The sequence below is a fragment of the Spermophilus citellus genome (genome assembly GCF_964194105.1).
Source record: "Spermophilus citellus genome assembly, chromosome: 13".
NCBI lineage: Eukaryota > Metazoa > Chordata > Mammalia > Rodentia > Sciuridae > Spermophilus > Spermophilus citellus.
Window position 1 is genome coordinate 80,827,842 of NC_138193.1, and position 25,021 is coordinate 80,852,862.

General features: G+C 33.8%; 1 protein-coding gene across 1 annotated transcript in view; it reads left to right on the forward strand.

Moving 5' to 3' along the window:
• Nucleotides 1-25,021, forward strand: part of LRPPRC (leucine rich pentatricopeptide repeat containing) — a 108,005-nt gene that overhangs the window by 57,129 nt on the left and 25,855 nt on the right. Inside the window, exons 22-27 of the mRNA XM_081264072.1 lie at nucleotides 251-336; nucleotides 1,757-1,964; nucleotides 10,688-10,812; nucleotides 11,446-11,552; nucleotides 21,175-21,243; nucleotides 22,011-22,101. Coding sequence (XP_081120198.1) covers nucleotides 251-336; nucleotides 1,757-1,964; nucleotides 10,688-10,812; nucleotides 11,446-11,552; nucleotides 21,175-21,243; nucleotides 22,011-22,101 — 686 coding nt within the window. The remainder of the gene's footprint in view (nucleotides 1-250; nucleotides 337-1,756; nucleotides 1,965-10,687; nucleotides 10,813-11,445; nucleotides 11,553-21,174; nucleotides 21,244-22,010; nucleotides 22,102-25,021) is intronic.

The window sequence follows — 25,021 nt, forward strand, 5'->3', positions numbered from 1 at the left end:
CTTCAGTAGTATCATTTGCAGGTGGAGTGATGTTATATGTATGTGTAGTGTTACGATTTTTACTTCTGAAGTCACTGACTATAATTTACATATTAATTGATATATGGCTTCAAAAATAAATCCTAACTGAAGTATAGGCACCAATATTAATAAGAATTTAGACCCGATGGGCTTTTGGAAGTTATAGGAATTTCAGTCCTTTTTGTCATTAGTTGTCTTTTAACATAATATAACTGGTTTTATTTCATAGTGACCGTTTAGATCCATCTGCTGTCCTTGACACCAACAAGTATGTAGGCCTTGTAAAAGTATTGGGAAAGCATGGCAAGCTCCAAGGTAAGTCTCCCCACATAAAGGAAAGATGGGATGCAAGTATTTGCCTGTGGCATAACATGTGAATTGATATTAATGGTATATCATGTCCTGCAAAGTGCTGGAACACTTTGCATACAAATTTGCATGTGAATCCAACCAGAGCCACATGGACAGTGTAGGCCATTAGTTTTAATGGATTGGCAAGCTTGTCATTTACATTTGCACAGCTCAGTGCTTTTTGCATTTCTGCAGCTAGTTTTTATTAGCATTGCTGTTTGGATTGAGTTTGAAGATCATGACTTATGGCACAATTTGCTTATATGCCTGCACTAATGGCTTTGTTTTTGCTTAAGAAGATCTGAAGGCTGAATATAAAACCTATAAACATAATATGATATATAAAAAACTGAATTTTGCACTTGTTTTTAGCTGAACTTTTAATCATATTAGCAAAATGTTTATTTCAGTTGAAGTTTCTATTTAGAATTTCATGAGAAAGGTGTAGCTAATTATATTGTTGATTTGCATACTCCTAATTTTCTCATTGTTGAGGTAATGCTAAATCTAATATAATTAAATGACACTTGGTATTATGTTCTTACTATTTACTTGTTTCTTAACTTTCTGAATTTGGCTTTATTTTGAAACTTCTTTTTTAGCCTTCCTCACTTTTATTTTTAGAAATGATTGTTTTGATTTTGTCATAGGAAACAGTGTACGGAGGAAAATATGATTTGAACATTGAAATTTTTCCTGGGAAGCCTTTCTCACACAGAAAACTCTTTATAAAGATTAGCCTGCTTTTTTGAAATCACTTTTTGTAAAGTGGTCAAAACATTTTGTCTGTGTAATAATTAAGAACAACGTTATAAAAATGCACTTATTCCATATCCTAAAATGTTTGTTTCTGCCTTTCTAATGAAGCTTAATGAATCTAATGTATTAACATGCAGTCTTTTGGAAAGCTTTCATTGGCTCTGCTTGGCTAATTAGTATCGACATAGCAAACAGGCCCTATCGGTATCAGACCATTAGTCTGGCTGTATATACAGTGTAAACACATCTTTATTATCTGGCCTCCTGACAAGCCATCTGCTGAAGAAACAATGGTGTGATTTAGCAGATGTTAGCTCTGAACGATAAAAGCATCCATTTAGGAGGATCTTACAGCTATAGGGCAGACTGTACAGGGTTATGTGGTGCGGAGTGGGCACACAGTCCCTATCTATAATTTGTAGTCAAAGTTGCAGGGAAATGATAAAACCATGCTATTGTGGATTTATAATTGTAGTCTCGTTTAGAAATGCAAGTAGTAATTAACTTGAAATCGGCATTATACACTAGAATTTACATTCCTGCTGGGCTTGAAATGCTGTTTTAATAGCAGTTTGTTTTCCCTACATGAAATTACCTAAGGGTCTTTTGTGTTACTTCATTGTAGATGCTATTAACATTCTAAAGGAGATGAAAGAGAAGGATGTTCTTATCAAAGATGCAACAGTCTTGTCCTTTTTCCACATCCTAAATGGTGCTGCTTTAAGAGGTGAAATTGAAACAGTAAAACAGCTGCATGAAGCCATCGTCACTCTAGGGTTAGCAAAACCATCTACCAACATAAGTTTCCCATTGGTCACTGTACACCTGGAAAAGTAAGTTAATTGAATTTTAAATTTTAATGTTGGCATTAAAAGAATGAATCTAATCATTTTGGGATTATACTTTGTAAGTACGTTGATGTGGAAGCCTTGTGGGTCATTTGCCAAAGAATAAGGGTACTAAGATGGTTTAGGTGACCTTTAAAATCAGCAGCAGCCCTGTGGCTCTGTGGCTTCTCAATGAAGTGGTATCTGGTATTTTTTTTCCCTAGGAGCATGTGATAATACTACATGAAATTGAATCAAATTTTTGAGTCTAATAAATACTGATTATCAATAGATACAAGAAAGACAGGTCCTCTGAGGTTTTTAATCATGTATCATAACTCTCCTTCAGGTAATAAACATAGAAATACCTATGCAGTACTCCTGGTCTCCATATAGTATTTTAATCACATACAGTTATTCTAGTTTTGATAAATGTTGGAGATGTTTCTGCCTTGTGGGAAGATGAATTTTGTTGATAGGGAAAGATTTACTGAGTTTGAAAATTTTACATTTGAAATATTCTTGTTTGTACCCAGTTTAAAATATTATCTTCAATGCAAATCGTAAAATCAATTCTACTCTTTTATAATGAGTGAAACATTTTAATAAGATGCTTAAGCATACCTCATTACCTTCTTTTACTTTTGCTTTTTAATTTCTTAAATCTTACCTCTTTGTCATCTTTTGCATGGCTTACTGCAGTTTGTAATCTGCTTATTCTGTGATTAGGATTTTCTGATTTTAGAATGGATGATGTCTTATCAATGCCAGGAAAAAAATGAAATTTATATTTTAACATTTCTCATCTTCCCCCAAAATATCTGGTAGTTTTTATTTATTTAATATGGGGTATAATTAACTGGATGTGATGAATAATTTGGTATTGAATTTTAAATAAAGAATAAAAAATTGTTTTAAATAGCTCGTTAGGAAATGTGAATATTGATAAGCTTGAACCCATGCATGTGCACACACATCCAAACTAATTCTTTTGCCAGCCAGTCATAAACAGTTATCAAGTTGGGTGATTGGCCAAATCTTAACCTCCACAATCTCAGCATTACATTCTTTTAAAGAAATAGTGATTCAAACAATTACTGCATTATTGAGTTCTCATATTCACAGCCAACTTTATATAGAAATCCTATAATTAATATGCTTCCTACTGGAATTTTTTTCAATTGTTTAAAAGACCCATCTCAGCAAATTGCGTGTGGAACTCTGCACAGGGATTTGAAAGAAATGGGCCCAGTGCCCAGAAGAATTAGGCCCTCCTACACTACTGGGTAAAAATATAATAATTAACAAAGAAAACGTGTCCACGGTAGAAAAGTATCTTACAAATAGAAATACTTTGAAGACAGTAGAGATGTGAAAGTTTTCCAAAAGAGGTCTGCAGATGGGGCTCATGAACCAAGGAGAGCTTACCCAAGGGAAAATGAAAACAGCATAGGATTCAGATGGTAACCTGGAGCATGCTCTGTGCTTCTGATCATTTAGAACAGTTAGGTGTTTGTATGTCTCAGTCAAATTTGACTGTCTTTGTTAATTGGACCAACAATCTAAATTTTTATCTTTTCCTTCATGGTGTCTTAGTACTTTCAGAAACTTGTAGAAATTATTATGTTCTATTTTTATTTACACTGAGTTTTTACTTTTTTCTTTCGCTATCTTTACTTTATAGAAGCAGTCTCCCTGACATGTTCTTTCAGTTTCATCTATCATAATAAAAAGATTATGTCAGCTGTTTTAGAGTCATGAGAATAAAAAGGATATAAAGGAAATTTAATATTTATAAAATTTCAGAAAGGAGTAGTAGCACTATTGTCAGGGAAAATGCTAGAATGAAACACTAACTTTGAAACTTTTGTTCAATTCTGTTTTGTCTAACTGATGGAAGATTGCTAATTAATTCAGAATCATGACAAGTACTAGGATTAACTACACCAACCTGCCAAAAAGGCCCCATGTATTTGATTTGATTAAATATATTCAGTCTTTAGTAATACCATGTAATTGACCCCAGCAGGTATGAGCTCATCTGGGTAGTGAGCCTTATTTATTCAAACTTGTGATAAAATTATGAAAAACATTTCAGAATATCATTTAAAAACCTTCATTATTTCATTCAAAAGCAAGCATCTTTTTGGCATGTCATTGCAAAAGACTCTAAAGAGGATATCAGTTTCATATTATAATTCTGAAGGAAATCTGTGAGATTGAGTTCCTTAGATAATAATTCAGACTCCATGGATCTTAATTTTGAACCGACTTCCAACACTGGGTAAAGCACAGAGGAAATGATACCATATCAGTTTGTGTCCTTGGATAATGCTTTGTGGGCTTAGAAATAATGCATTTTGTTTTTATGCGTTTGGCAAGGGAAATCTAAAACAATAACACATTTATAACATGGTAGAAAAGTTTGTAACTGGTCTTTATTACGTTTGTATTAAACAGAAAAGAAATTTTTTAAACAAATTTTTGTGTGCTTCTATTATATTACACTACAATCTGTAGGCCATTATCTATATGTAGTCCAAATGAATATGATTTTAAATTTTTCTTTTGTAGCTATTTTATTTTAAAATTTATTTCTTTTATTAAAATCATTCCTGATTCAGGGAGATGACAGGGATCCTCCATATGCAGTAAAAAGAAATGCTTTATAATAGGTTAAAAGAGCTTTTGATTAGTCTTCATGTTACGGTAAAGGAAAAACAATTAATAAAATCTGGTCCATTAGATTTTTAAGCAGAGAAATTTGTATGATGCAGTTTCAGATTCACTTGTTTTAGAGCTGATCCATTTTGGTTTCATTGAATATGAAAAATATCTGAAGCTGTTTAACTGGATTATATTAGCGCAGATGATCAAAGCAGCTTTAATTTCTGCTTTCCATTAAGGACTTTTTTGTGTATGTGCTGATTTGTGCTATAGTCTACATCTGCACATATGCATTTAATTTAAGTGCATCATGGATTTTGTATACCTAATCCTTCCAGGTCTCTTGGCGAATTATTCTTGAGTTTTTCATAAATGTCACAATTTTCACTAAAATGAACCTGTAACAATATAAGTTTCGAAAGTCATTGTAACACTTTGATATGTTACATAAATGGGAAATGCACTTTTTAAAATGCTAGTTATTCTGTCATACACACTCCCCTTCAATTTTAGTATCTTCATTTGTACTGGATACTTTTATTATTTATGGGAATGCTTGTCTTCTAGAGTAAAACTCTTTATGTGCTGAAAGGAAATTAAGGAGGTTTGACTCTTTTACTCCATTATTGCAATTAAGAATTTAGCATCATCAGTGCCAAAGGACAAAAAGTGTTTCATTTGCCCTAGGGGGACAGGACAGTGATAAGATGATTTTTCGTCAAGGATCATTGGGTCGTAATTAAGTTACATTCATGGCTATTGCTTTTTGAAGGATGATTGGTAAATGACAGGCTTCATGTGCTTAGTACGGACAGTGTGCAGTGGGGTTTTTTCTCCCTCTGTCAGAAAATCCTGTTGAGCCTGATAATGTAAATGTGGCATTTTATTCTGAACAAAAGAGCAGGGAAATGAGCTATCTTGTCTAATCATTCAGTTGTTTAACACCGACTTCCAGTTTAGACTCAATTGGCTGGAAAGCACTTGACATGTGAAGTTAGTGCTGTTCGGAACGCATGTTTGAGTAAATTTTAAAGTAAGTGACAGCTAAATTGTACCTAGGGAAATTACAAAGCCTTCAACACAGTTAATTTTTTGGGGAGGATTAGTTGTAATTGCAACACCAGTCTCCTTGAAGATTCCTCATTTATAGATGATGAACAGAAAAAACATTTAGCTATTTAAGGACAGATTCTCTTAACAGAATAATTTTTATGAAGATGATGGTTTCTCTTGAGTTGATTTCTCCCCATATTAAAATCTGCTGAAGATTTATAGAATAGTTTGTTTTTAGGATGATGAGTTTGTTTTTCATTTCTTCTTAAAAACTTTCCCATCCCCGGCTCCACTTTTCTCTATTGATTTCAGATTTGAGAGCTTTTCAATCAGTAAGGCCTTTAGGTAAATTGCCACTTGGATAACACTTTATGTGTAATGTTGAAGCACTTTGTTCCAATTAAAAATAATATTTGTCATCTTTTTTTGTTGTTTAAATTAAATATGTGCTCTGGATTGAAAAGTTACATCCCACGTATAAGTAAAGAAACTAAGTTGAGAACTATCGATAGGTGAATATAAACAGTTGTCACAGGTCATTCTGCTTTTAATAATTCAAGATTGTATAGAACACATGGATGATTTTACAGTTGTATCTATTAAAGAATTTATTTGAGTTAGGAGGGCTTTTTTTTTTTTTGCTACCTTGAAGGAAATATTCATTATTTTTTATTTGTTCTAATTAGTTAAGCATGATCGTAGAATGTATTTGGATACATCATACATAAATGGAGTATAACTTCTCTTTTTTTTTTTTTTTTTTTTTGGTTATACATGATGTAGAATTTCACTCCTCATGTCGTTATATATACACATACAGTAATAATGTCAAATTCATTCTACTATCTTGAAGAAACTATTTTAATAATCATTAGATGCCTGCATCCTGCCTTGTATTTGCTTTTCTGTTGTTGATAATTATAGCGTATTTTAATTTCATTTTAAAGACTAAAACAAGAAGTAATATTAGATTTGACATATAAACTTTGAATTTGCCTTTTGTATTTTCTTTTATGTAATAATGTAAAAATGTAGTTTTATAAACAGTCATATTTTTTTAAATGAACAATTGGTTCTAGAATGAATTTTGATATGGTCCAAGTAAACCCATTCAAGATAATAAATGTAACTCTTTTTTTTTAATAGAAACAGAACAGAATATTTTTTAAATTTTTATTTATTATTTATTTTTATGTGGTGCTGAAGTTTGAATCCAGGGCATCACTCATGCTAGGCAAATGCTCTACCGCTGAGTCACAACCTCAGCCCCATAATGTAACTCTCTTTTAAGTTTTCCAGTTACTTAGTGGTCTGCCGCTTTCCCATAAATGTGTGTATTTTTAAAATTTTAGAATTACAGAATTATCTTTTCCCCCAAGTTTGCCTTTATTTTATAGGCTCACAAAATTTTGACAAAGCTTACATTTTTAATTTGCATCAATAAAAATACTGCTTTTTTAAAGCCAGGTGTGGTGGTGTAGGCCTGTGGACAGAGACTGTGGCAGGAGGATCATAAATTTGATGCCAGCCTGGACAACTTGGCGAGACCGTATCTCAAAATAAAATTGATAAAGGGGCTGTAGACATAGCTTAGTGGTAGAATGCTTGCCTAACATGTGCAAGGCTCTGGGTTTAATCTCTAGTAATACAAATGCATACATATATATACACATGAATAACTTTTTTAATGATTGGGTTTTTTGTTGTTGTTTTTAATTTTTTTAAAATATTTATTTTTAGTTGTAGTTGAACACAATATCTTTATTTTTATGTGGTGCTGAGGATCGAGCCCAGGGCCTCACACGTACTAGACGAGCACTCTACCGCTGAGCCACAACCTCAGCCCCTAAATAATTGTTTTTTGTTTGCATATATAGTTTTATTCATGAAAATTGTGTAGTTCATTGAAATTTGGGGGTTGGTATTTAAAAATGATATAAATTTTTATTTTAGAGATAGTAGTATGTTATAGAATTGATTTTCTTTTTGTATTCTTTGAGGTTTGTGAAAAACAGTGAATAAAATTTTTTTCAGGAATGGACTTTTTAAAACATGGATATAAAACTTAGAAATTATGTGTTTATATTGAAATAAGCACAGAATCAAATTTTGAATGTAGAATTAATATATCGACAGGATGTTTTCAAGGATTATTGTTATTTTTGAGAAGAATTTAAAATCATTTCTGTTATACAAAGTGTACAAAGAAAATCATAAATCACATTGAGTCGCAGAAGTTAGAAGTATATCGATTGGAAATGTGTTGTTCCACATTTTGGCTGAGAAGCAGTTTCTACATTTTCCTTTTGCTATGTTGCAACTCTTTATGATTTCATTCTGTCTTATAAAAGTTGTATTTTCACATGATTTTATCTGCTGGTGTGAAACATGTGAATAGATGATCCTAATCAACACAGATCCACAGACCCTTGGGAGGGGAACCCAGCCATTTTTGTGATAACCTGTTTTTTATCACCACTTCTAGGAGTCTGAGCCATATGTAATACTTATGGGTTGAGATCCACATCCAAAGTCCTATGAATATACAACTCTGTTCATGGCGATGCTAATTTTAGATGCTTTTCACATTTTTTTAAAATACTTTTTTTAGTTGTAAATGGACACAATATCTGTATTTATTTATTTTTATGTAGTGCTGAGGATCAAACCCAGTGCCTCACACATGTGAGGCAAGCACTTTACCACTGAACTGCAGCTCCGGCCCCGCTTTTTTCACATTTTTTATTTCCAGCACCGAGTTTTCAAGCTTTTATAGGCAAGGCAAATGATGACAAAGTATGGGAGAAATATACATTTTTATCTTTTTAAAGTGGCATGATCCACCCACAAGTCAGAATGCAGTTTAATGGAGACAGAAAAGAACCAATTAGTCATTTATTTTATTTCTGTCTTCAGTACACTTTGTATGAAGTGTCCACTATAGATGTCTAATTGGTTTTATTGGTAATCCTAAGAGCAGTAACATTGGTACTTAAAATTACTAACAAATGTATGGATTATTTCTGTTTTGCTATTTTTGTCTGTTATTGTTCTGAGCATGTGTAATCTTCTGAAGGATATATTTGGAGACCAGAGACATTAACATGTCGCTTTGATTGACAGAACAATTATTCATTCATTTATTGATAGGTTTGACCTAATGTAGGGCAAATAAAAGTGAGACAATACCATTCTAGTTTGGGGATTGATCTGAAAAAGCAAATCTTGCCAGTTTAAAACAAAACAAACATCAATATGTATTAGTTGTACTCTTAAAAATGCTTTAGTAGTTTTCCACTCAGTGGAATTGTAGAAAGGCAATAACTGAACCTGTGTCTGAACAAGGGAAAATACTGATTATATAAAGCTTTATATCATATGTGGTAGCTACTATAGCATTTCTCTTGTATGACAGTAATCTAGCCTGCAGCATCTACTTTCAGTTTTGAAATTAACCTGTAATTTAGTCTTCACCCCAAATGACAAAAATTCAAATGACTCTGTGGGGTGCCAGAAGATGCACTGTAAACAGGGCTTAGGAAGGGGATAAGGTAGAGTTCCATCAGGATTGGCTCATTTTCACTGTGTCAGTATTATTGTACTGAAATTAACACTTCTTCATTCTATTTTACTTTTTTAGTACAGCTTAAAATCTTAATCTAGATAAAATAGTAATCTGATCTAGGGCAACGTAACATTTGCATAATGGACAGGCTATAATAGGAAATTTGAAAAGACTTTTTTGTGAAAACTGATGTGAATGTAAGAGAAATTTATATTCTCTACAAAGATACTGTTAATTTCACTAGTTACACTTTGTCTCTCTTTTTCTGGCCATGCTTCTTTTTAAATCTATTACATACTCTATTTTTTAAAAAATCTTTAATTTTTTATACCAGATTGTAACACCTTAGTAGATTATGCAGACAGCAGTGCTTTTCATGTGCAATGGGATGCTTTGAACTGAAAGTAGAAGTCCAAAGACCTGCCACCAATACTTTCCTCTGTTTACTTAGTTGCTTTAGGCAAATAAGTCAACCTCTAAATGCCTTAGTTTCTTCATCTCTTTAAAAATAAAGAAGGTGGCAAGTAGAATTGGATTCTATAATATCTATAGCTCGTCTAAGGTCTCACATATTTCTCAAGCTGCCATTTTTGTTTGAAAGGAAAAACGATACCTTTTAAGCACCCACAAAATATATTTCTACATTCTTGATAAGAAACTGACTGAAATGAAAATAACTTTATTTTAATTCATTGCCATGTAAAACAAATACTTAACTTTATAACTGGAAATAATTTTTTTTGAGAGAGAGAGATTTTTTAATATTTATTTTTTAGTTTTCGGCGGACACAACATCTTTGTTTGTATGTGGTGCTGAGGATCGAACCCAGGCAAGCGCGCTACCGCTTGAGCCACATCCCCAGCCCTGGAAATAATTTTTAAAAGTTTAATCTCTAAGGAAAAAATATTTAGAATTCTTCTAGAATTCACTGATTCACAAGTGTATCCTAGTTTTAGCAATAAGTTCCTGTATACATGAATCTGAGGCTATTTCCTATTCATCTGGTAATATGGCAGTATGAAAAATATTATGGTAAAGTTGAAAAGTGCTTAAAAATTCCTTGGTACCTATGGGCACTTAATAAAGTTTTCTAAATCTGCAGTTTATCAAAGGCCATAAAAGCCTTTAAGTAGTAGTTGAGAAAAATATTTGACAGTAGTACTTGTTTTGAGAAATAATATATTCTTATGACAACTTATTACATATAGTCAATTTTTATTTATATTAAAATCAGAGAATGCCTTCCATCTATTTTGACCTTTCTTTCTTCCTAAGTACCTTTAAGCATAATAATAAAAGGTAAAGCAAGGAAATAAAAGGTAAAGCAAGGAAAATAGTGTAGTTTACATTTTGATTTATCTCTGTGCATCTCTAAACTTATTGAGAGCTAAACTGAATTTCAATATACCTTATTTATTTATTTTAATCCCCCCCCCCCCCAAGGGATGACTTGTATGCTGCTCTTCAAGCTACCATTGACTGCTATGAAAAGTATAAAATATTACCAAGGATTCATGATGTCTTATGTAAACTCATAGAGAAAGGCGAGACAGATCTAATCCAGAAAGGTAAGTTTCCTAAACATATTAGTGTAGTTGGATTTTTTTCTTGCTTGCTTGCTTAATTTGAACGTGAAGAGAAAATTTAACAGAAGACAAGCACATTCAGAGATGCTTTGTGGCATTTCAGAATTGAGAAGAAATGTATCAGGTAGATTTTAAATATTGTAAATGTCCCTTGATTTTCAATAAATGTTTCTTTTAGAAAAATTATCCCCTATTATTTATTGTGCTCGACTTCTTGGCAGTCTGCCTTTATGAAGATTTTTCTTTAACCTTATCCTCACCATTTCTCTTTGAAGTTAGTCTTAGGTACTTGATGTTATATATGAATACTTTTAGATAAGGAGTATGACAGAAAATTGGTTGGTAAAGCTATGTTCTTGAAGTTATTCTTGATATTCTTTTTTTTTCCCTAAGTTGTAGATGGACACAGTACCTTTATTTTATTTTTATGTGGTGCTGAGGATCGAACCCAGTGCCTTCCACATGAGAGGCAAGCAGTCTTCCACTGAGCTACAGCCCAGCCCCTTATACTTGTTTTTAAGATAAAGGTTTTTAAAAATTTATCCAGATCTTCATATGATATTGTGTTTCAATTTTTTTCTTCTAATACATATTTTTTTCTTTCCTCCTATCTAGCAATGGACTTTGTGAGCCAAGAACAAGGTGAAATGACGATGCTCTATGATCTCTTCTTTGCTTTCCTACAAACAGGAAATTACAAAGAGGCCAAGAAGATCATTGAGGTGTGATTTTAACTACAGTATTCTAATTGTACAGCTATTTAGACTCTTAATTAGAATACATTTAAAATTTTTAACCTTTAATTACACTTGTTCTGATTCATGTTAATAGAATTCAGTGCCAATAATGGGGTGGGGGGGAATCGGCCAGCTTCCTTATTGTATATAATTACAGTTCAGAAAAGGCAGTCTGGTTGTATATTGAATTTGTTTCCTGACTTTGTTAAATTCACTATTATATATCAAAATGATATTTGCATATTAAATCTTGGATTGTGGAACAATTAAATTAAACTGGCATTCCTGGGTGTAAAGTTGCTAATCCTCTTTGCCAAAGAATTCTTTGTTCTTAAAAGCAGTAGAATTTAATTTGCTGCAGACCATGCTCAGATTTATTTGTAATGCTTGTCTACAAGTTAATCAGCCAAACAAGTGCTGTCTGCAACTGTTTGGCATTTAATTTAAATTTTCTTTTTCTTTCCTCGCTATGGTAAGCAGCTTATGGGAAATGGTAGGTGACAAACCTGGCCTATTTAGGATTAGTATATTTTATCTAGGCTTTACTGAAATTTTTGTTACTGGAATTGATAAGGCAAAGGGCAACTATAAAGTCCATCCAAATTGTGATTAATTTCACCATTAAACAAGTCTTTGTCCAGTAAGAAAATAAAGCATTCTACAGAAGGTAGACCCATTGCTTTAAGAAAAATTAACTTTATGATATTAAAACTGTTCACTTACAACTACAAAAGTAATCACATTTCTTTGAAATCATACTTTGCTTTTACTCCATGTCCTTTTCCAGAAATGTCCATCGTAGGCAGGACACAAAGGTGGTATTTGGCCTCCTTGTGTATATGAATGACTCCTTATCCTGAAACTCAGAGTATAGGCTTACAATCCAGTTTTCTCTTAATGTTTCTCTTAATGTTTTTCGAAGAAGAGAAAAGTCTAATGTGGAAAAAGAAGACTGTAAAATTAATTCAGAACTTCTCTTTCTCTGTCTTATGATTCAGATCTGCCCATCTGTCAGTATCTTAGTGCTTCTTTAGTAGTTCATTTGTATTTTCTAGAAAATGGCATAAATTCTTCCATTGCAAGTATGCAGTGAATCTAAAAATGAGAGTAGTTGTCTGCTTCTTGATTTACCACACTGTATGCGTGGTCTTAGTATTAGCAGGTCACTGATCAGAGTAGAAATGGAGCTTGGGTTTTCAGATAATAGCAATGAAAGATTTCTGCAGGAGGAAAGTATGTTCCTTTCTCTGTGTAATAAGCAAGATATAATAGAAAAAGCCACAGGCATTGGAGTAGTCCTCCTTTTACCATCTACTTGCTTGCATGATAATTTTCAAGTTACTAAACCTTTCTAAGCTTCCTCATCTGTAAAAGGGTATATATATATATGTCTTTAAGATTCAATCACATAATGTATGTAAAGCAGCATGCATGTTTCCTGGATTATGGTAAGTGATCAATAATATTAATTCTCTTTGCCCCTTGAAGGTGGGGATTGTGTTGTCTTCTTTTCCCCACATAATTTTACTTAGCCTAAAATACGTGCTTTCACACAAATCGTCAGAAGACTGTCTCTTAATTACTTTAGAGCTTTGCTAGTATGCATCATTTAGGAATAACTGTCTACTGACAACAGAATTTTCAGAGTGGATTGTACAAAATTGTTTAAAGGATGAAGAATAACTGTACAGACCCACTGTAATAACCAAAGATAAGATAGCAAGATGTGTAATATATTAGAATATCCTGAAAGGTTTTTTCTGGGATTTTTAAATAATGATTCATTGAGGATGAATTAAGGTGGGAATTTGCTTTTTTGCCATTAAAATTCAAGATATAAAGTTGTCTAAGGATTATTGAAAATATAAAATGTAATGAAAATTAATGACCTCAGACTATAGAAGCAATACGAAAGAATTCTATAAGTATTGAGTAACATTCTTATCATTCCTCCAAAAGTAATAGGGTCTTATCAATGGGTAGATTTCTGTGCAGTTGAATTTTCCAAAGCTTTTTTGTATTTGAAGCACTATGGGTAATGAGATAAGCCAGACCTAAAAATGCATACATTAAATGATTTCTGTGTTTAGATAGATAGGACCTGTTTTGTTTTCAGAATGTGTGTGTGTGTGTGTGTGTGTGTGTCTATACATAGATACACATATATATATTTACATATCATGTATTATAGATAATTCAATTAACATTTTGTTTCTACACATAGATTATTATAGAAGAGTGGAAATAGCTAATTTTAAAATATGTATTCTGTATTTTCTGAGTTTTCCACAATGAGCATATTTACTTTTACATTTAGAAAAATTATTATTTTCTTCCAAAAGGAAAGAGTAAGAGAAGAAAACAAATCAGGTTAAACCCAGATCAACTCTCAAGTAGCTAATATGAAACTCCTTGTATAAACTCCTTTAGTATATAAAGATAACTGCTATGTAAGACTGAGAAGTATATATAGTTCTGAGAGCTCATGAAAGGAACTTATTCCCTGTGTAGGAAGTAGGGAAGACTTCTGGAGGAAATGGGTTTTGGTGGATATGGTTAGTTCTTTAACATTCATGCTTTTAATGGGAATGAGAAGCATGTTAGAGTTAAAGAGAAGAAGTAGAAAACGGGGGTCTCCAGTTCACTCATTCTGGGTATAAGATTTGTTGAGAAATATCTTGGAAAGATAGATAGTTTGAAGATTTTAGAGACTCTTCAATATTAGAATAAGGAAATTAGAGTTAATTCAGAAAACAGTGGACTCTAAGCAGTGTTAAATTTTTTTTATACCATCAGAACGTTATCATCTAGATTAATGGGGGCTTTTGGCAGTGAGATTAATAAAGATCTGAGTTAGGACAGTGGTTGTAGAAGGTTTTAAGATTCTTGTTTGTTTGTTTGTTTTTTACAGTGGAATGCATTTTGATATATTTTACACAAATGGAGTACAACTTCTCATTAAGATTCTTTACTTAGTCATCCTAAATGATATGTAGTAATTGAAGTACAGTCACCTTAGTGAACAGAAGGTGGGGTGAATTAATAGAGGCATAAGACAAACTAAGCTCTGATTCAGATCCAGTATAGCCTCTTCTATCATGAAGATTGAGATGAGGCATTGGCAGATTTCACTTGAAACTTCCTGAATGCAATTCTTTAACAATAAGGCAGTTTAGCATTTGAGCTGCTTCCCAGTTTGACCATTTCCTCTCCCTCTTTTTTTCCTTCCCTCTTTCTGTTCATTCCTCTCTTTCGCCCTCCCTTACTTTAACAAATAATTATTGATCATGTCATATTGGCTACTTAAAAGACCATCCTTAAAAAATAAATTATAAAATTCAGTGTGTGCCAGGTGTGGTGGCACACATCTTTAATCTCAGTGGGTCTCGAGGCTAAGGCAGGAGGATCACAGGTTCAAAGCCAGCCTTAGCAATTTAGCAAGGCCCCAAGCCAACTAGGGAGACCCTGACTCAAAATAAAATATTTATTTAATAAAGGGTTGGTACTTAATCAGTGATTAAGTACCCCCAGGTTCAATCCCCAATAAACCCTCCTCCCTTTTGACCAAAAGGCAGTAGTTGTATGCTAGGAATAGAGCTCAGTGGCAGAGCTCTTAGCTAGGATGATTGAGGCCTTAGGTTCATTCCCCAGTACCACACACACAAAGCAATAGTTGCTATAAAATAAAGTGTTGTAGAAAAGATCTACTTTAGTCTGTTTTTCCAAGGTAATGCTCTTTGGAAGGAGAACTGCAAGATTAATTGGGCTAGGTACAGTGGCACATAACTTAAATCCTAGTAATGTGGGAGGCTAAGGCAGGAGGATCTCAGATTCAAGGCCAGCCTCATCAAATTAGTAAGAGTCTAAGCAACTTAATTAGATCCTGTCTGAGAATAAAAATAAAAAGGGATGGGGATGTCACTTAGTGGAATTGTCTAGTACATTATTAAACATTTAACAAATGTAAGTTTGATTCCCTTCATTTTTCTTTTTAAATTTTATTATTATTACTTTTACAGTTCCGCTTAGGTTGCTGAGTCTGACCTCAAACATGATCTTCCTGCCTCAATCTCCTGAGTTGCCTGGATTACAGGCATGCACAACCACACCCAGCTCTATATGGCATATATAACATTGTTTCCTTTTTTTTTTTTTTTTTGGTAGTTGTAGATGGACAGAATACCTTTATTCTGTTGGTTTATTTTTGTGTGATGCTGAGGATCGAACCCAGTGCCTCACACATGCTAGGCAAGTGCTTTGCCACTGAACTGTGGCCCCAGCCCCGAAGTCAACCCTTTTGTCTCTTCTGCAGACTCATCTTCTGGGAACTGTCTAGTTCTTTCCAGCATTCTTATGGCACATTCTGGAATTCATTATGTATGCCATTGAGGAAATGTTTTATAAACTTATATGAGTATATCAGATACAGTTTATTAAATATATTCTATAGCTCTCCAATTATGATCATTTTTTACACACACACCACCCCCATGGAAACAAGTAGAATTATACATCTTATTATTTAAAATATGTCAAGTATAAAGACTGATTGTTAATGCCATTGCTCATTTAGTCTTTTTTGTGGTTTTTCTGTTCTTTTATTCAATGCATAATTCACTTGGCTAGTATGATTGAGGCCCTAGTTTCAATCCCCAGCACCACAGTTTATATACAGTTGAAATGAGTTGAATCATGTATCTTACCTAATACTTTCTTCACCTGTCAACACTGCTTCTCAATTCCCCTTCAGTGAACTCCTCTAATGTCATAACTCCTCTCATTTTTGGGGGGTGGGAGGACGGTATGGGGATTGAACTCCGCACCCTCAACCACTGAGCCACATCCTAGTCCTATTTTGTATTTTATTTAGACACAGAGTCTCACTGAGTTGCTTAGCACCTCGCTTTTGCTGAGGCTGGCTTTGAACTTGTGATCCTCCTTCCTAAGTCTCCCGAGCAGCTGGTATTAATAGGCGTGCGCCACCGCACCTGACTAATCATTATTTTTAATGGTCACATCATCCACTATAAATGAAATAATGTTTATTTGTCCCTTTCTTCTTTGAGGAAAATTTTCATTGTAATTAGAAATAATCATGATTCATATCTTTATTAACTACAGTTATACTTGGTTTTCAGATTATTTACTTTAGATCATTTCTCAGGACTGGGTCAGCTGCCCCTACCATTTTCAAAGTGCCTGATAGATAAAGACAGAAATGCTAATGTCTTTGGAGGTGAGACCTCCTTTGTGGTTCACAGGAGAAAAAATTTGAGTTGTTAGTCAAACGCTCCTTTTGCTAGAAACTCTGGTAAAATAAAATGACATTTCTCTGTAAACAAACAAAAGTAACTTCAGGACTTTAATTGTATTTTAAAGTACTTTAGTCACCTCCCAGGAAGGGAATGTTGCTGACTATTTAAGATAAAGTAACACTTATTGAATATTTCAGTTTGTATTTAAAGACTGGACATTAAATCCAGGGATACATGATGTACATAAGATACAAAGTTAAATAATAGTATGAAATGTTAAATAACTGTATCAAAGGCATCTTTAAGGAAATATGTCACTTAATTTATCTTACTGAATGCCTGTCATATGCCAGGCACTGCTAGTTATCAGTGCAGTCCAGAGATAAGAAAGATCCTGCTTTAAATGTAACCAGCATTTCTTAATGCAAACTCTTCCCCTGGGGCTCAAACCTAAATTACCAGGTGAACAGTATAACTAATAATGGTAATTCTTTTATGCTTCACAAATAGTTTTAATGTACTTCTTTATATTAGCCTCACAGAACTACTTTCAGAAGTAACTAGGGCAAAGCTTTAAGGACCAAATATGGGCTGTGGAGCTTCTTTATTAGTAGTGCCGTGGAGTTTGAAATCAGGCCCTGATTTCCCATTTTCTGTCATTTCTCCTGTTTCATCCCTACCTGCGTGACCTCCCAATACCTCAGTATCTGAACTATCAAAACAACTTACCTTTCTTCTTTTTCAAGTTAAACTTTCTGTCTCATCTAATTTTCTCCCCGCTTCCACCCTGTAGCCAGAGTAAATTTTCAGTCTTCTCAGTGGAGGAAATACTCTCTGTTCATGGCTTTTGGGTTAAGACCAAAAGTTGGGGGCTGAGGTTGTGGCTCAGTTGGTAGAGTGCTTGCCTAGCATGTGTGAGGCAGTGGGTTCGATTTTCAGTACCACATATAAGTAAATAAATAAAGGTCAATCAACAACAAAAAAATAAAATAAAAAAAAAAAAAGACCAAAAGGTGGTATTCTAGTGGTTTCCCAATCTTTGTTACTCTCCTCTTTGTTCTTCACTCTACCAAATTCAGGGCTTTTATCCCAATTTGCCTTCCTTAATAGGCCAGGATGGATCCCATATGTACAGAGTACAGAGTAGAGATTAGAGCTAGTTTTTCCTACCCTGACTTTCAGAATTTCAAGTTGTGTCATTTCTCATGCAAATTCAAATCCCTATCCCATGAGTTAGTTTACTGTCTCCTCTGTAATACCCAGGGAAACGAATTGTGTTTAGTTTATGATGCACTGTTTCCTTGACTCCATCAGCCATATTTTCCTCCTTATTAGACATGATATTCAAATCTGTACTGAAGATTTTAGAGAGAGGTATAATTGCTAAAATGCATAGTAAGTGCTATGATACCTCTCTCTTTCCTTGCTCTTTCTTACCTATCTTGGCAAATAGTTGAGCTGGATTCTTGTGTTTGCTCTTGGAAAACCTGTGCATGATTTTTTCTTCCTACTCTGCAGGACATGAGGCTAGAGTGGGAATTTTGTTATTGTTTTCCATTTTTCACTTAAATTATATGATCAAGAAAACTCAAAGTAGGTGAAAATTTTCAGTCACATTTAAGATGGTCTTTCTTGAGATAGATTGAAGTACAGTGGGAAAAAAATTCTTCATTTCTTTTTACTTTAAAAGTAATAATTGTTTGATAATCTGTTTTTACTGATCTACATAGAAGCTTGTTATGATACCAGCAGATTTAAATCAGAATAATGTAATGAAACTAGTATAATAGGTTACTTTTTTGTGCTGATCAGTAAACGCAGAGATGTGTTTTGAAGCACAGTAACTCAGGTACAAACAAACATGCCAGTTTTTCTATTATAATAATTATTTATCTTCTCTATGTATTAAATAAATTTTATGTAGCAAAATACAGACAGGATTATATAAGTGAGTTCATTGTTTTAATTAACATTAACTGGCTTTTGATGTTATATTTCACATCCCAATTAGAATTCTGTTCTTCTCTTCTCCATGTTTTTATTACATTTTCTATTTCTGCTTTCAACTTGGAGTGTTTAAAATTCAATAAGATGTTAAGAGATAAGCCAGAGTCATGAGATTTGTAATGTTTTGAACAACCAATAAAAAAAATAATAATAATAAAAATAAAGAGATAAGCCAGAAATGTTGACTATTATAGCAGCCTAGGAGATTTAGTTAATCTGACCTAGATGTTCTTTTGAGGATTGAGATTTATATGTGAAAACAGTTCTCAATTTCAAAATGAAACATAGGAAGATCTGCTGTATAAGTCAGCTGTCCTGCTGGTGACAGGCAGATTAATCAGCCACAAACAGGAAAAGTTTACCTTGACAAGTTGTGCTATTTAGATCTTTGGCATTTGGATCAGAACTGATATTGAAAGTTGTAAGTGAATGTAGCCCTTGCATTTTGCCGGGTTCTAAAGAGGATTATTTGCTAGTTTTTCAAGGGCTTTTTGTATACATTGACGTTGGTTTCATTTTCATTTTGTAATGCATGTGAAGCAAAACAGATGTGAGGAAAGTCTTGAATAGAAATTGTGTCTGAATATGATATTAATGATATTTAAGAATATATTTCAATGGTTAATTTATCATTTTTTTTATATCCCAGAATGTGGATATTTGCACTAATAGAATGAGAACACTTAACCCAACTTATACTGTATTCATTTTCCCATCTTTCTGCCAAACCTGTAAGATGTTAGTTCTGCCTCAGTTTTTAATTTAAAATTGTATAATTTAATTTTGTAAAATTAAAAATAATGGGAAGCAGGTTGGGGTTGTGGCTCAGTGGTAGAGTGCTTGCCTAGCATATGTGAGGCCCTGGGTTCGATCCTCAGCACCACATATAAATAAATAAATAAGCAACTAAGTAAGTAAGTAAATAAATAAATAAATAGTGTTCATCTACAACTAAAAAATTTCAAAAAATAATGGGAAGCCAGTCATGTTGGCACATGTGTGAAGTCCCAGCTACTCAGGAGGTTGAGATAGGAGAATCACTTGAGCTTAGGAGTTCAAGGGCAGCCTAGGTAATATGGCGAGATCTCTGTCTTTAAAATAATAATAGAATTATGGAGACTTATGAGTAAGAGATCAGGGATACCTGGTTACAGCAACAAAACCAAGTAGAGAAAGCAAGAAAGGTCCCTCCTCTAGAGTAGAGCAGCCAATGCTGATGAGTTTGTGGTTGTCTTATCATAGCGTTGTGATGGAAATGCAGTGTTTAATGGTGAAACCTTCTAAGAGATGCTGAAAATACTAGAGGCAGAAGGACAAATCCTGGGAATTATGTTGACATAGTTTTTCTTTTTATCCATAATACAACATTGTGAAATAAATTCCTGAAGCCAAGAGTTATTGACTAAATAATTTGTAATTGAGGATATAGCACATGTTTAAATTTTTGAAGCAAATAAAGACTGCAAACTAATTTTTGAAGACTGCAAACTAATTTTAAGTACTTTGCTCCTTAAACATTTAGTTTTACATGTTAGGTAGCATTTTTTTTTTTTTTTTTTGTAATTGTTAGAGTACTTTTTTACCACTGTAAACTTTATAAGAATGTTTCTTTTAAAACTGAAAGCTATTGGTTTGTTATTGTGACAATTGTTAATAAGTCCATGCAATGGGTTAATAATTTTTGTCTCCTGAATTTGTTGAGATCTCTTTTGAAGTGTGTGCTGAGGGGAGAGAAGGAGAGTCAGAGAGAGAGAGAGAGAGAGAGAGAGAGAGAGAGAGAGAGAGAGAGAGAGAGAGAGAGAAGACAACCAAGAACATGATGCACATTTATGTTTAATTTGATATATATCGGGGTAAATTATTTCATCACTTCTTTTTTTGGGTGGAGATACTGGGACACTCAACTACTGAGCCATATCCCAGCCCTGTTTTGTATTTTATTTAGAGACAGGATCTCACTGAGTTGCTTAGCACCTCACTTTTGCTGAGACTGGCTTTGAACTTGGGATTCTCCTGTCTCAGCCTCCTGAGCCACTGGGATTACAAGCGTGCACCACTGCACCTGGCCATCAATTCTTTTTGAACTAAAGAAAAGTATAACCATTTTCTTTATTAAAGATTTATGGAATGAATATTGACCAGCAAACCAGCATTTTCAAATAACCTGAATCTTTTAGATACAAGTTAAATATAGGTCACATTTTATGCTCTGTTTTAATCCTTATTGTAGGTATTTGATAACTGTGGAATTACATTTATAGGTTTATTTTAGTATACTCTCTTTGAGGAAAAATATAATATTTAACTAAAGCTTACCTGTGTGATATGATTATTTTATTTTTCAGACACCAGGCATTAGAGCTCGACCTACAAGACTTCAGTGGTTTTGTGATAGATGTATTACTAGTAATCAGGTTTGTCTTTAATTCTGATATCTGAACTACTTAAAACTAAGAAGAAAGCCTATGTATTACATGTCATGTGACCGTTTGGGGATTTCCAGCAATAGAGCGTTGTGGAAGTGGTATTAACTTGGTTATTCTTCAAATAAGTGATAGCTCATTTGTTTCTGCAGTTAACCTGGGCCCTGAAAATTTTAATTTGCTTTGTCTCAGTTGCTTTGAGCAGGCTGACTTTACCTGGCAATATAACCTGCTTTAGTCCTTAGTGATTGGAGAAGTTACCTAATAGAACCCAATGGGATTTCTATTTTCCTTACCCCGCAGTGCAAGTATCTGTTCACATTGTACCAAGTAAAAGCCACAGGAGTGTAATGTGTGGATAGAGGAATATTTTCATTAACTCACAATATGCTTGAATTCTCTATACCCTGTTCTCTGCCCCAGACATCTTTAATTCTCCAAAATGTACCTTGATGAAAATTCTCTTATTTTGTGTTCTTGACTCCAGAGGGTCCAATAGCCCTTTAACTTTAAAGAAAAAAAATTTTTTTTTAAATTGTGGTAAAATATAAATATAACAACATTGTTTTAACCATTTTTAACTGTACAATTCAGTGACATTAAATACATTCCTGTGGTTGTACTCAACCCTTTAGTTTTTTAAGTGAAGTTAATCTGCCCCATGCATAAAGCTAATTTGGATTATTCAACTGCTCTCTGTCAACTGTAAAATACATCTTTTGCCCAATATAAATCTACCTGTTAATCTTATTTTTAAGGTTGAAGCTCTGGAAAAATTAGTGGAGCTGACACAAAAGCTATTTGAGTGCGATAGAGACCAGATGTACTTCAATCTGCTAAAACTATACAGTAAGTGATTTCACTGTTTCTCGTGTTTTCAGTTATTTAGTATGTTGAAGGCATTGGCAGGAAGGGGAAGTATCAAGCTTTGAGGGATTGACAGGGATTGACAAGTATGGAGTTTTCAACAGAGGCTAGGTTGAGCTTTTCCACAGTATGTTACATTGTATTATTGGATATTGTGTAATCTCTATAATTTCTGACATTGATACTGGACTAATGAAAAGGTAAAATCTTCATCCTCAGTTGTTCTCTTCTTGTGTTCCTAGAGCCCAGAACTGTGGGTGACTCATGTTCCATGCTGTTAAGGACTTACCAAACTCACCCATGCCCAACTGGCCTAATTCCCTTCCCACCCAACCTTCTCTCTTTATGTAATGGGAGACTGAAGTTAAGGTATAAAAAAGAAGAGGGCTTCTTTTGGTATTTTTTCATTCTTTAAAATGAGAGTGTCCTCACAAAAAGGAACCAAGAATATGATATAGCCAAGATACCACTAGGAATGTGTGATCAGGGTTAAATGGTACCTTCAATGTTGATTTTTAAACTGATACTACTTATTTTTTAGTGTTTTTCACCTTTTAAATAGAATTTATAGGAGACCATTGGTTTGGACTGAGCTCCTTTTGCACCAGGCCCAACAGACCAAATCAAAATGTAGTTACTCGTGCTGGAGGTCTACACAACCAAATCCAACCTTTCCAGAACTCAGGAGACCTGAGAAAAAGATGATAGCCAAATCCCCAAACAGGCCAGTTTTAGCTGACATATGATAAGAAGGTCCCCTCTACTTCAGATTTACAAGAAAAGAACTTTTGAAACAACCATTCTACTTTTTATTTTTTCCTTCAGCCCTCTTTTGTCTATAAAGTTAAACTCCTCTGCTCAGCCTATTGGAATACTTATTCTATTTTATACGATGAGGGTTTGCACGGTTTTATCATGGGAGATAAAAGCCAAGTAAGATCTTTAAATTGAAATAGAAGAGAAAATAAAATCTTCATCAGAACCATAGAATTTTGTTTTTTGGTACCAGGAATTAAACCCAGGGTACTTTACCACTGAGCTATATCCCCAGCCCTTTTTATATTAATTTTTTTATTTTGAGACAGGATCTTGCCAAGTTGCTGAGGCTGGTCTCAAACTTGCAATTCTCTGGCTTAGGCCTTCTGAATCCCTGGGGTTACAAGTGTATACCACCATACCTGGCTTAATGGGACATTTTGAGGTGAAACTAATCCTTCTTTTCATTTAAATCCTGAAGTAGATGTATCAGTCACTCACTTTAGTACTCATCAACATATTCATGTGTGTAGATCCTTTTGCAGAAAGATGCATATCTATTTACACACTTAATGTGGTTTTTTTTTTTTTTTTTTTTTTTTTTTTTGCGGCAGGGAGGATACCAGGGATTGAATTCAGGGGCACTTGGCCCCTGAGCCACATCCCCAGGCGTATTTTGCAGATACTGAGTTGCATAGCGCCCTGCTTTTGCCGAGGCTGGCTTTGAACTCACAATCTTCCTGTCTCAGCCTCCTGAGCCACTGAGATTACAAGCATGCACCACCATGCCCAGCTGCCGAAATGGTTTCTTTAAAATGATATTTTTTTAAATATTTTTTTTTAGCTTTTTAGGTGGACTCAATATTTTATTCTTATGTGGTGCTGAGGATCGAACCTAGTGCCTCACACATGCCAGGTGAGCGTGCTACTACTTGAGCCATATCTCCAGCCCCTAAAATGATATTTTTTACTCAGTTATATTTTATAAGCATTTTTATTAATCATCTACAAACGACTAATATACTGAATAGATATGCTAGAACTTAGTCAATCAGTCCCCTTTTGCTTGGCATGTGAATAAATTTCAGTTTTCCATGTTATAAAACAATAGCACATTATTCATCTATGTGTTTATATCGTTGTTTATACCCTTAATTGTTTCTGTATGGCTAAATTCTTAGTATATATACTTAAGGGTAAGAAGTGAATGTGATTTCTGAAAATTTTGACTTCTTTTACCAAATATTGCCCTCATATGTTTATACCACTATACACATTTGGGAGTTTTACCGTCCCTTTTTATCATTGGAAGCTTTATCTTACTTCTTGATGATTTAAATAAAATATGACTTACTTTAAAATGAACATTACAGTTTTTGGTTGATTCGAAGCACACACTTTACATTGTAATTCTTAAAACTTTGGCTTCAATGATGATATAACGTAACATAGGTGAATGTGTAAAATAAAAAGCTTGTTTTAGACTCTTAGGATGCTAATTCACTTTTCCACCCATTTCTGTTGCGTTTTAAAGAATTATCTTATGCTTAAATTTGTAATTTATGCAACCTTTTTTAAAAAATCCAATATACTGATTTTTATATTCAGATGTAACAACCCTGAAGATATAAAGTTAGTGCTCCCCTGGGAAGGTGGGGTGTGAGAATGTGAGGTGAGGCAGGAGTCCTGGGCAGGCCCAGGGGCGGCAGACCACACATACAAATTTTTACTCAGTTGAGCTTTTATTGTTGCTAAAACAAACAAAACAAAGAAAAAAGAAAATTCCCTGGAGGAATAGGCAGTCTCTGAGTTATCAAATCATTTTCTTCTCCTTGATTCCTCCTATCTGTTCTGTTCGATACGTGCCTCCAGTTTTTTCTTGCTCTGAATACGAGCCAGTGGTCAAAGGAGCTCATCGGGAATCTGTTTTAGGAAACCTTACTGGGAAGTATACTTTTCAACTCTGTTTTTATGCTTCCCACCTTCTGTATTGCCATAAGTAGATTATCTGGTTGTAATAGCCCTTATCCTTTTCTTTCTGAAGAAAAAGCAAACTCCTCTTTTGTAGCTCCTTATTTGTTTCGCCCTCTGATTGGATTACAACCTAAATATTGTTACGTGGACACAGTATATTAGAAAAGCTATA